Raw genomic sequence first — 13,638 nt, 5'->3', positions numbered from 1 at the left:
TATAAGAGAAAGGGTGGGAAGAGTTGTCGTCAAAAAATTTGTGGGAGTCAAAGGGTTTATAGAAGATACCAGTGGATTGTTTTTCCTCCTGAAACAGAGAGATTGAGAAAGGGGGGGAGTTCTCTTTGAACATTAAAAGCCTTGAAATCTGCCATTGAGATATCTCAGCATCAGAATTTATTTCAAGATTGCCTGGTCTAAATGCATTCTTTCTGTTATGCTGCCAAACATTAAAATGGCATGAAGTGGCATACTAGAATTGGACTTTCAAATTGCAAAGTGGAAGGGAAAGGTTTAAAAGGTATTTGTAACATTTTAATGTTCCGAGAGTGAGTGTGATGAATAACTATTGTTTTCTTTTACATCACTGGGTAGTTTTTGCCAAATCCTGACCTCATTAGATGGGTTGGCTGTTTAGCTTAATAAGTAAAATAACATCTGATGAGTCAATCTGTTTTCCGTGAAGAGGGTAAGCTGGAAAGTGGACCTTCTCCTCTTGAATTCAGAATAAACTATTTCTACGCTAGATGCAGTTTTAGTAATGTGGAACCAAATGACTTCACCCATACTCTACACCAACACATTTCACCAACTGGACATGTTTCATCTCAGACACAATTTATCCCTTCTGCCTGTCTCAAGAGACTGTCAATTACAGCAGAAATCTGAGCACTCTGTTTCTGAAAGGTCAGACATTCTTTTCCCCTCTGTTTCCAGTCTCTACGTGACATAATTTCTAAGTCCAAGGCATAGAGTGTGATCTAGTAGAAGGGTAATCGGAAATAATAGCTTGACCCTATGCATCAGACTACCAATATAAAATTGAGCAAACACACCTGAGGAAGAAGTCAGAAATATTCAGAAGAGAATCTCAGTAGAGAAAAAAAAAACGCTCTTGGTAAGGTCCTGTGAACAATGAAAATCGCTACTGATTTATTTATTTATTTATTTTGACACTTGATCTCAAAATCTATTTCATTTTTCAAATCATCTTATTTTATCAGGGAGTAACTTTATTTCACATCTTGAATGCAAACAGAGAAAAAGTTGAATTTAACTCAGCTATTTTTTTGTATTGCTAAATGCTCTTCATATCACGGGTCATTTTTCTTCCTGTTTTGATTTGAATGTGACATGTAAAATTTGAACCAATAAGAATGAGGTGGAGCACAAGGTGCAGAATGAGAGGAGTTGAGAGCCAATAATGAGACTCTCAATTTTTGATGAACTCCCTTGCACTAGCAACATATATGATCATTGTGATTACCACCCAGGAGAAGCATATTTATTTACATTTGCAGGAACTACAAGTTTTTAGTTGCTACAATAAGGCACATTTCTATTTCTCGCAACCAAATGTAACCGCTCAACTGAGAATCTAATGATTGAGCTTCGTCGAGTTACATTTGAACACAAAATTCTGGAAAGCTAAATATGTCGAGAGATACAGATGGTCATGTCCCTTATTTCAGAGGAAAGGTTATGCCAATATCCAATCTTCCTTCACAAAGGGAAATAAAAGATTCTCTGAAAGCTTATCGACAGTACCCTGGTTAGTCAGCATTTATCCCTCAAGTCACGTCACCAATGTGCAACCAGCTTCCCATCTTCCTTCAGCAAACAATAAACTTGGTGTGTTGCACAATACCTGGGGGGATGAAGTTGGGAGGTGTTGGTGGGATGAAGGCATTATTGATGTTTTGGTTCAAGGCCTTGCATCAGAACCCATCATTACTTTTGCTCAATATTCTAATATCTACAGCATTTTGTGTCTTGACATTACCTTCCTGTCTCTGCCTCCACCCTTCCCTCCTTCTGACTTGCTTCATTTGCTGCTTCTTCTCTCTACTTAGCTCTCTTCACCTATCACTGACCACCCTCTTTCTTTCCAACTTGGCACCTCCATCTTCTCCTCCCCCACCTGTCTCCATTTACTCATCACCTCCGTCGTCCCCTGGCTTTAAACAGTTCCACCTATTGCCTGTCAGCCCCTGTCTCAACCCTCCCTCTTACCTCTCAATTCTAAAGCAGGGTCACAACCTGAAACGTTTCCACCAGAAGCATTGAACTCCTCCAGCTGAATGATTTTCATTCTGGATTACAACATCTGCAATCTCTTAAGTCTTTGTATTATCATCATCTGGTTTGTGGGACTTGCATGCCTATCAGTTCCTATGTTAGTTCTCTGATTGGGGTGGGTGGGGGGGGGGGCAGGGAGGGGAAACTGCCTCCCAAATTTGGACAAAAGTGGGGAAAATTCGGGCAAAGCAAGAAGAAAAAAAAAAGCAAAAAGATAAACAAATTAACAATGATGGGAAATTAATTGCTGGCCAATAGTCAACCAAAATTCTTGATAAACAACCTTCTTAAATTTGTCCTCGTTACATTTTTTCAGTACAGGAATTAACCCAACACTCTTAATTCTACGACTTAATAGTCAAATTTGTTCTGGCTTGGAGATTGTGGATCGGTCACATGTAGCCAGCTGTTTACACGGGGATGGAAAGCCAAACACGCTCACTCTGAAATCTATTTATAGTAATGTCGACCAGCTCTATACGAGTCGCTCTCCCCAGTGCATGTTCTGTTCTTGTGAGACACCAAATCCAAATTGTTTCCACCAAATCTCATCATGGAATGAGTACACAAATGGTTTTATCGGCAAGCAAATAAATTCATTATGACTGTTCATGCTGGTCAGACTGTGACTTTTACACCAGTGTCCAAAAAAAATCACAACAGACATTGAGTGGCTATTTTTAAAAACATACTTTGCCAAATCTTTCAGAGGGGTGATAATAATAAAGATGATTTATCTATAACCACCCAAACTATCGCCAAAACCTTCTTTGTTGACAGTGACTATCAGAACATTACAAAAAAAACTTAAGTCTCTACAGAGCCTGGCTTTTCTGAATCTGAAAATATTTCAAGTGATGAAAATGGCAATGAAGTGAACGTGACCCATGAATCTCCATTGGCTCCGCAGGACCAGTATCACTGAAACTGGACCAAATCAGCCAATTTTGACACAATATTGAGCGAAATTTGGTCAGGAGTCTAGTTTGAGAGATTTGAAGAGAGAATAGTTTAAACTTTATCCTTGACTTGCCTATGACGTTGATAAATGTCAAGCTTTGTGTTACCCTTGTAAAGTGTCCATGCAGCGTAACAGTTTTACTTTTGAAAACTGGAAAATGACAAACCAGTTCACAAAGCATTCACACAATGAAGTGGATAGACTATCAAGCAAACGCATTGCACAAAACATCGCTGTTATATCAAGTAAATACTGTACATAGGCAGCCTTGTGTTGAAAATAATACTGTCAAACACAAACAGCCTCAGAAAATCCCTCCAGAGAAAGACTATAGATGTTATAGCAGCTACAATGACCAAGGAAGCTCGAACTGCAGAAATGAAGAAAACTTTGAAAGCATTTGGAAATGCACTGAAAAGTTAAGTGAAACTATCAAAGAAATCATGCAAGGAACATGGTTCTCATTCATGGAAGCAAGAGTTTCACAGAGCAAAAAAGGTGACCCTTTGATTGCGAACCCTGTTGGTGAGTCAAACTGCCAAAGACTGTCATCTCATATCTACCTGCTATTTCAGGTTATTGTGGAAATTGAATCACAATTTAATGGTAGGGTGGGTGGAATTTGTGCACTTGGCTACATTATCCTCAATCCTGATTCGTCAGATGAGCACTGTCAACTTGTTGCATCACATCATGGTGTTGACCTAAAGGCAGGAAAGGCAATCTACACAAAGTTTCTCATGAACTAGACACATCCATCAGGTTCACAGGCAACTGCAACTGGTGTTGTTGAAATGGTTTACAAGAACAATCTTCATGATGTCCTGCAATCTTCAACAAAATCGCTGGTATCTTGGCAACCATTCCTGCTCTATTGTGTTATGCAGCACGCTCCTTCAGCGGCCTCAGAGAAACGAAGACATATCTGAGGAGTATAATGGGTCAAACACAACTAAGCAGTGTGGCAGTACTAAATATTGAGCAAAAAGTATACCAACATGACTGTTGGCAAAAATGTTGACCAATGTTTGCTGCAAGAAAAGCAGAAACAATATTTCTTTTCAGTTGCATGTTGTGTGGTTTGTCCTAACTGTGTCTAATCGATTGATAAAAAGATTTTTTATTAGAAATTGGTAGTAGTGTTTTTATTTGCGTAAAACTTTGGGTAAATCAGCCCCTCTGCCCTCCTTAATCAAAGAGTCCCCATTCGCCCATGTCTCTGATATATCGTGCAAGAGATATTTGAACAGTGAACTGAAGTTTATACCTGCACTGATAATTGCTATTGCAGCATAGAACTTAAGAGGACACCATTTTTGCATGGAATTGAATGTTTCTTTCACATAACCTGGTATGTAATATAAATACCCTCTTTCTGTAGTGCCTCTGCAAGTCTGGATGGACAGGGAGATTATGCCAGCTTGTGGAAAATGCCTGCTTAATTTATCCCAGTCGCTGCCAGAATGGCGCTACATGTGTGGACATCAGCGAATCCAGTCAGTCTCCACAGTACAAGTGTCGGTGCCCCCTCGGATACTCAGGTAAGTTAAAATAAACGTGAAAAAATGTGGTGTCATTGCAAGAGACACTTGACATTAATTTTAGACGTCCAAAGCATTGTTTTTATATCATTCAATGAACTAATTTATTCAGATTTCACAGCAGGTGGAAAAAGAACAATAGTCTTCAGAAAACTTGAATCTTTTTTTTATAACATTACATTTTCTGTGTATACACTTTAACGTGGAGAATATATTTTCATGTGAACTATCCAGAACATAAAGTGGCCTCAGATGAATACAACAAGCAGTTTAAAGGTTTCTTTATTCAGAAAGAATAAAGAACAGGAAACTCTCTTCCATGTGATGGGTTGAATTGAACAGCATAAATGCATTTTAGGGAAGGTAAAAACACAGATGAGAGAGTAAGAAGAGATTATACCTGCAGAGTAAGATCAGGGAGGATGGATGGAATTTCATGTGCATGTTTTTTTTTAAACTTTATTTATTCGTTCAAAAATCAAATAATATATGACATATACAGCCATTAAACATGAACATGAATATTTTTTTATATATATAGAAAAAAAAAGAAAAGATCCCCACCCTCCTTCAGCCAACTTTCCTGAGGAGAGCCATAAAAAAGGAAAAGGAAAGAATATGAAAAAAAAGTTTTAAATCTAATCAATATAAATTGGAATGTAAATATTGACAATCGTTGCAAATCATTTGGGGATGGTTGTCCTTTTTCTGCACTGCATTCTCTGCTCGTCATGTGGCAATCACAATTCATCATTGGCCATACAATAGTGCTTGAAACACTTTATCCTGGAGCAGTGAGCAGAGCAGGATGGAAAGATTATAGATGTTGTGGTCGGGTTTGTGTATATAATGGTAGTGCATTGCACCAGAACATTACAAAGATGCTACAGGTAAGTGTTGTGTCTCACAGCTCCAGCAGCCTGGGGTCAAATTTGACCTCCAGCACTGTCCATGTGGAACTTGTTTCTTTTCCCTGTGACGATGTAGCCTGTTCCAACATCCAAAAGGCATGCGAGTTGTTGGATTTTTGAGCTGCTGCAAATTGCCCCCTAATGTAAAAGAGTATTATGCCAGGCAACTATTCTTGATTATGTCTGAGAGAGTGGACTTCTGCTAAGTAAGAGTGCTGATGAGATGGCTCTGAAAGCTGCCATGGAATGAGTGGGCAAGATGGTGATTACCTCAAGCAAAGATATTGGGTGTGTAAGTTATACAAGCAAACAAATGGGTTAACGTTTGTTATACAAGCAAACAAATGAGGAAGGATATATTGGCTTTGGAGATGGTCCAGAGGAGGTTTACTAGGTTTATCCCTGAGATGAAGGGGTTGACTTATGATGAAAGATTAAATCGTCTAGGATTGTATTTGCTTGAGTTCAGAAGAATGAGAGGAGATCTTATAGAAACATGTAGGATTATGAAGGGTTTGGATAGGATAGATGTAGGAAGGTTTTTTGAGCTGGCCGGGGAAACTAAAACGAGAAGACACAGTCTCAAGATTCAGGGGAGCAGATTTAGGACAGAGATGAGGATAAATAGTTTTTTCCAGAGAGTAGTGAATGTTTGGAATTCTCTAACCATGGAAGTGGTTGAGGCTGCCTCATGAAACATATTTAAAATTTGGTTAGATGAATTTTTACATGATAGAGGAATTAGGGGATATGGGGAGAAGGCAGGTAGGTGGAGTTAGGTCATCAATTAGATCAGCCATGATCATATTGAATGGGGGAGCAGGCTCGATGGGCCATTTTTGGCCTACTCCTGTTCCTACTTCTTATGTTCCTATGTTCCTATAAGGACTTCAGAATGCAGCCATTATTAGAGGGTAAAATGTGAGGGTGGAGAAACTGAATGGATTAAGACCTACCACTGAGAGGAAAATGTAATAAGGAAATGTGGGAAAATGCTTCAAGTTGTTAGAAGGCAAGAAGACAAAAGCAAAATAAATACAATTTAATGGTCATGAAATGGGTTAAGAATGTTAGTATATCTAAGCTACCAGAATATATTCTACAGGTTGTCAGAGGCTAATTATCCCTCATAGCAATGTAACATTGTGAATGAGTAATTGTTCAGACAACTTGAACATTAAATGTCTTGTGAAAAGTTGAGTATTATTCCTTAGACTTTAAAAACTTCCTCTCTTGGGCCATTAGGTGAAACTGACGAGACCATATGTATTGATCATCTCCACTTGCCAAAGTCGATTTTCATCCTGCCTGTCCCAAAGGTGGTTTGGAGCTTTGTTCTGTTGTCTCACAGTTCAAGGAACCCAGCTTTAAGCCTGACCTCTGGTGTGAAATTTGGGCATTGATCCGTATCTGTTTGGATGTCTTCAGGCTTAATTGATATCCTCTCACAAAAATGCTAATAGGTTCATTGGCGTCAAAGACATGAAGAACTTGAAGGGAATTGATGGGCATGTGAGAGAAAGAATAAGTTGCAGGGAAATAAGGAGGAGAAATGGGAGCTAGAATGATCTTGATCGACTTGATGGGCTCCTCCTATGGGGCTACAGTTCGTTTCTGATTATCCAAAATGCTTGGGACCAGACGTTTTTCGGTTAACCGGATTTTTCGGATAACTAGGAAATTGCTTTAAGCTGCCCAGTGGCATCAGCAGAATACTTGTATCAGTGGTTAAACAACAATAAAAAAAACAAGGTTTTTCAAGCATGAAATCATGTTTAATTCTTACCAAATAACAAAGTGATGTCTGCTGACAAAATAAGATAAATGCATAAATTTAAGAAAAGATCTTTTTTTTTCGACTTTCAAAATATAAGATAACTGAGATTTTCGGTTAAATAATTTTTGGATAATCGGAAGCGTAATGTATAAGTTTAAGTTAAAATTCACTGCTTCAAAATCAACCCAAATAGAACATAACAGTGATAATAGTTTTCACAAGTCTTCTTTCTCCTTTGTGCACTTGACAGATTTCTATTATATGATTTGCCTTAAAAGCTATTTCCATATTCCAACTACTATTTGGATGAAACCTTACTATTGAATTCCTGTTTGGATTTATTAGGCTCTGCCATGGAATTGGCCCCTAGTTTCAGATTCCTCCACAAGTAGAAGCATCTTTTCTAGTTTTGGGTTTGGGAAGTGGTGTCAGTCTTGCCAAATAACCAGAGTGCATTTTGAAAATGGACACGGTGGGAAGGGGGTCAAGGTCAGCATGACTGAGGGGTACAAATCAAAATTTTTCCTGGATGCTTTTGAACTCCTTCAGGAATGTTGGCAGTACACTCATCCAGGTACATTGGAAGTTCTTCCATCAATTCATGACATACTGTGCAGATAGTAGAAAGTGTCATGAGCTGTCAGGAGATGACATGGGATGTTAGGAGATGACTCAATCACAATGGGATATAAGCCTCAGATCTATTCATGTATGCATGATATTAGTGTGGCTGGTGCAGTGCAGTTTCTGGTGAATAATGACTGCCAGAATATTGATGATGGAAGAGTTGACGATGGTATTACCATTGATGACCGCTGATCAGCCCATAATAAAGGTGATTGACCTTTGACAAGTACAACCATTTCTCTTTGTGCTTTTATGTCTTTTGTTTTCTCTGGAGCTACTTCATAATTCAATCATCATGTACTAGTGGTGGAGGGGAGAAAGGAGCATTGAATCTTTCAACATTACTGCCAATCAACATTAAAATGGCTACCCTGTCATCAATGCTTCACCACACATTTGGTCTGAGACGTCCAAATATCATGGAGGCATCAGTAGATCAGGGAATGAAAATTGGTGAGAAGAATTCTGCTTATTCCTCACAGCCATTGAAAATTTAACACAGGAGCAGGCCTTTCAACCATTCCTGTCCATGCTGGCCATCAATTACCAATTGATATTGATACCATTTACGAGCACTTGGCCTGCAACCTTCCATGCCCTCATCCTAAACTTGTGTCCTCCACCATTAGTAACCGCAGTAATTTACAATGTTGGATGAAGGTGCCATGTAAATACCTTAACAAGGATTTAATTAAAAAAACAATAAATTGTGAATTTATTAAATATTTTGTTTTGTATTTATGGCATAAGGGAAATATAACATTCCAAACTTCACAAGAAAATTAATAAGCAATCAGGGAAAGGGTTTTCCTAAGCAATTTCTGTGGCTTCAGTCATATTTTAATAAAACTTCTAATGTTAAGCAGGAACTCAGAAATAACAAAGCCATTGAGGACCATGGGCTTTTTCATCTTCCTATATTTATAGTTTTACTTTAGGAAACTATTCTCAGAGAACTTAACAGCAACAGTAGTAAAAACATAAAAGCCTACAGACACTGTGGTTGAAGTAAAAACACAGAATGCTGGAGAAACTCAGGTGGTCAAACAATGTCCTTTATGTAGCAAGGATAAAATTACCTTGATGAGTGGCTCACGCCTGAAAAGTTGGTTGTATCTTTGTTACATAAAGTCGACCAGCTGAGTTTCTCCAGCATTGTGTTTTTAATTAACAGCAATAGTTCCTTTTTAATTTTGGGACAAGTTATTTCTTCTTTTATTTTGCAAGATCTCAATCATCCACAGTTTTCAGCCCCAAATCCTGGTCCACACACACCACCCCACATCACATCCATTCTGGTATTTCCAATCATTTATTTTCCTCCTTACAAACATCATTAATAAAACACACTGCTGCTGTATTTGACACTGTTGTACAAAATAACCTATTGGTGATAAATCACAGCAAGCAATTTGTGAGTGCAGTCTATAAAATCCATTCTCCAGTACTTTCATTCATGTGAAGAGGGAGGTTTCTGCACAACACACACACACACACACACACATACACACACACGCACAATATACCCAAAACATTGAGATGCTGGAGGAACTCAGTTGGTCTTGCCGCTTCCATGGGTTCCAATGGCCAGTCAGCATTTTGCATCAGGATCCTTTATCAAGGGTGGGGGGGCATGGCAAGATGGCATAGAAGAAAGACGTGTGTTCCACCTTTCCCCAGCTGGATTATTAAATATCCGACTTTAAAAAGAATAAAAGTGGTTAAAAATTGTATTTACAGTTCTTTGAATAACAGTGATTCATCATGGCTAGTAATGTGAAGAAATCTAAAACTCAACTTCAGAAGAAATTATCATATAAAAGTATAGATGATCTGAGGCCTACCTGCACAGCTGAATCCACGAAGTCGTTGTTGGGAGTCTCCAAACCCCAGAGGATTCCTGCTCGTTCAAGTTTGACTTCGGTGCCGATCCTGCAGTTGCAAGATGGTGCTGGCACTTCGGTGAGTTCAGCCAAAGCCGACCCGCGTAGCCCGGTTCTGCCGGGCATGCACGAAGCATCCTGGGTCTGGGACCTTTTGGAAAAAGTGTGGGCTGTGAGGGAGCCCGAGTGCTGGTGCCTCGACAAGGCCAGGGTGCTGGCGTCGGGTGTCCAGACCTGCAGCCGCACAGTTAGAGGACCTATGGTGACTGAAGGTGCTCTGGAGGAGGAGCCTGTACTTATAGAAAGTAGACCTCAAAAAGTGGTTATGGAATCTGGATTGGACTCAGTGTTCACTGTTTTGGAAGGGATTGCTTTTCGAATGGATTTTATTTCAAAACAAATGTCAACTCCAATAACCCAAGGATTTATGGATATGAAAATAAAAATGAATACTTTATGTGAAGAAATGTCAATTATGAAACAAGAAATGATTGTAGTTAAGAGTGATATCTGTTGATATTGTACAAAATAATTTTTAAAAAATTAAAACAGCTTTTTCTGAATGTCAAAATCAAGTGGAGCGCAATAAAGAAAAAAATAGGGATTGGGGGATTCAAAGAAGGGATTTATTGAAGAAGATTGATTCTTTGGAAAATCAAAGCTGGAGAAATAATGTGAAAATAGTTGGTCTTCCAGAGGAATTTGAAGGTTCTGAACCAAATAAAATTTTTTAAACATTGGATCCCAGAGGTATTGGGTAAAGAGTTTTTTTCCTGAAGGTTTGGAACTGGATCAGGCCCATAGAGCGTGGAGGAAAACAAACACTTCCTGGACAAACTCCAAGGGCGGTCTTGATTCGTTGTTTGAAGTATCAAGATAGAGAAATGATTTTACGAATGGAGGCACAAAAATGGAGGCAGAGTCGATCCCCGCTGATGATTCAAAACAATAGAGTGTTATTTATGCCGATTTGAGACAAGAGGTTATTAGAAGACGATGGGAATTTAATTCGGCTAAAGATGTCTTATAGCGAAAAGGCTATAAGTTTGCTTTTGGTTATCTTGAAATTTTTAAGGTTTTTTATGGAAACTTTCAATCTCAATCTTCTGAGAATGATCACGATGCCTTGGTTTTTGTTAATTCATTGCCAGAATTGTGAAGAAATGGGCGGTCTTCACCATTGTCTCCTAAGAAGAGAGTAAATGGAAATAAAAATGGGAATGGGTTTGGAAAGAATGGAAAGAAAGAAGAGCTGACACGAAGTCGTCTTGACATTAAAGATCCAGAATAATCATTGGGCTTGGAATCATTGGGTTGAATATATTTACTATATTTGATTGTTTTTAGCTCCTAGAACGCTTCCACCAGCGTTGTCTCCGCTCCATCCTCAATATTCAATGGAGCGACTTCATCTCCAACATCGAAGTACTCGAGATGGCAGAGGCTGACAGCATCGAATCCATGCTGCTGAAGATCCAACTGCGCTGGGTAGGTCACGTCTCCAGAATGGAGGACCATCGCCTTCCCAAGATCGTGTTTTATGGCGATCTCACCACTGGCCACTGTGACAGAGGTGCACCAAAGAAGAGGTACAAGGACTGCCTAAAGAAATCTCTTGCTGCCTGCCACATTGACCACCACCAGTGGGCTGGTATCACCTCAAACCGTGCATCTTGGCGCCTCACAGTTCGGCGGGCAGCAACCTCCTTTGAAGAAGACCGCAGAGACCACCTCACTGACAAAAGACAAAAGAGGAAAAACCCAACACCCAACCCCAACCAACCAATTTTCCCCTGCAACCGCTGCAACCGTGTCTGCCTGCCCCGCATCAGACTTGTCAGCCACAAACGAGCCTGCAGCTGACATGGACATTTACCCCTCCATAAATCTTCGTCTGCGAAGCCAAGCCAAAGAAAAGAAGAAGAAGAATTATATAACAAATATGTATCTGGCTGGGAGGGATGGATGACACTGAAAGCTTTGACTGTCATCTACCACTAGTGGGTTTTCCACACCAAGTTTTTTAGGATGTTACTACCTTTTAGGTGTTTTTTATTTTTTGGAGTTTTTTTAAATTTTTTTAAATTTTTTGTTTATTGAGGGGTGGGTTTTGTGTTTTCTTTTTTTGGTGTTTTTGAAGAATTATAAAGGGGAGCGTTATTTTATAAAGTGTAAATATATTAGTAGTTAGTAAAAATGTCTACTTTGAATTTTGCTACTTTTAATGTTCAGGAATTAAATAATTCAATTAAGCAAAAGGGGGTATTGACTTATAAAAAATGAAAATTGATATTGCTTTTTTACAAGAAGCACATTTGACTGAAAAGGAACATATTTGAAATTGAAAAGAGATTGGGTTGGATATGTGTTTTTTTTCTTCTTTTAATTCTCAGGCAAGAGGGGTGGAGATTTTGATTCATAAAAATTTATCATTTGATTTGGAATCTTCAGAGGGAAATGTAAGTAGAGTTTTACGGGTGAATTGTAAAATCTTTGCTGAATCTTGGACTTTGCTTAATCTTTATGCACCTAATGTAGATGATGAGCGGTTTATTTCAGAAGCTTTTTTATTGTTAACTCAAGCTAATGAAAATATTTTAGTTGGGGGAAATTTTAATTGTGTTTTGGTACTTTTATTGGATAGAAACCCGAAGAGGATAAAGAAATCAAAGACAGCAATACAGATTAAAGTGTCGATGAAGGATTTAAATCTGGTAGATATTTGGAGAATGGTTAATCGTCAGAGAAAGATTTTTCTTTTTATTCATCACAACATGATACGTTTTCTAGGATTGATTTTTTTTTGGTATCAACACATCTACAGGGTAGAGTATTGCAATCTGAATATAAAGGTAGAGTTCTATCTGACCATTCATTATTTTTTTCTTGTGAAAGTTCAGAAGTGGTACGTTCGTCGTATAGATGGAGGTTTAATGCAATGTTATTGAAAAAACCAGTTTGTTACTTTTGTTAAAGAGCATATCTCTTTATTTTTGACTGAGAATATTAATTCTGTGGATAGTCATTTTGTAGTATGGAATGTGTTAAAAGCTTATTTGAAGGGATAGATTATTAGTTATTCGACAAAACAAGAAACAATTTATGGCAGAAAGTTTAATGTTGGAAAATCAGATTGCTGAGTTGGAGAAAGACTTTCCAGAAGGATGTGATTGAAGATTTTTTAAAAAGCTGCATTAGCAAAATTGAAATTACCATATAATACTTTACAAACTTATCAGTTTGAGTGTTTAATTAATTGAACTAAACAACGTTATTATGAGTTGGGAGAAAGAGCTCATAAGATATTTGCTTGGCAATTGAAAGGTGAACAGGCATCTTGGACTATTAACGCCATTAAAAAGAATTCAATAATTACCTATAAGCCTCAGGAAATTAATGACCAGTTTTATTCATTTTATCAAAAATTATATACTTTTGAGGGGAAGTGGGATACTGGTTCTATTGCATCTTATTTATCTAAATTAAGGTTTCTGGTATTAGATGAGAAAGATATCCAGGAATTTGAATCTTCATTTACATATTTTGAAATTGCGGGAGCTATACAGGAAATGCCAAATGGAAAGTCCCCAGGGGACGATGGATTTCCTGTGGAATTTTATAAATTTTTAAATGATGATTTATCTAGAGTATTTGGTGATGTGTTAAAACAAGTTACTGAAGAACAGAAGTTCCCAAAATCTTGTTCAAGTGCTTTAATAACTGTCATTCCAAAAAAAGATAGAGATCCATTAAAAGTGTCTTCATATAGACCTATTTCTTCATTAAATGTAGATTATAAAATTATATCCAAGGTACTAGCTAATAGACTTGCTATGTACTTACCTAAGTTGATACATAC

The 13,638-nt window shown here is 38.1% G+C and overlaps 1 protein-coding gene across 4 annotated transcripts in view; it reads left to right on the top strand.

Moving 5' to 3' along the window:
- The window catches only part of LOC138736491 (protein eyes shut homolog), a 224,388-nt gene extending 211,214 nt beyond the window's left edge, over positions 1-13,174 (top strand). For all 4 annotated transcript variants that reach the window (XM_069886117.1, XM_069886120.1, XM_069886119.1 and 1 more), the window contains 2 exons: positions 4,422-4,581; positions 12,424-13,174. In XM_069886117.1, the coding sequence (XP_069742218.1) occupies positions 4,422-4,581; positions 12,424-12,440 (177 nt within the window). In that variant the 3' untranslated portion in view covers positions 12,441-13,174. The remainder of the gene's footprint in view (positions 1-4,421; positions 4,582-12,423) is intronic.
- Positions 13,175-13,638: the final 464 nt, after the last annotated feature.

Source organism: Narcine bancroftii, chromosome 6 (genome assembly GCF_036971445.1).
Source record: "Narcine bancroftii isolate sNarBan1 chromosome 6, sNarBan1.hap1, whole genome shotgun sequence".
Taxonomy (NCBI): Eukaryota; Metazoa; Chordata; class Chondrichthyes; order Torpediniformes; family Narcinidae; genus Narcine; species Narcine bancroftii.
Note: the sequence above shows the minus strand (reverse complement) of the source record. Positions and strands in the feature narration are given on the sequence as shown.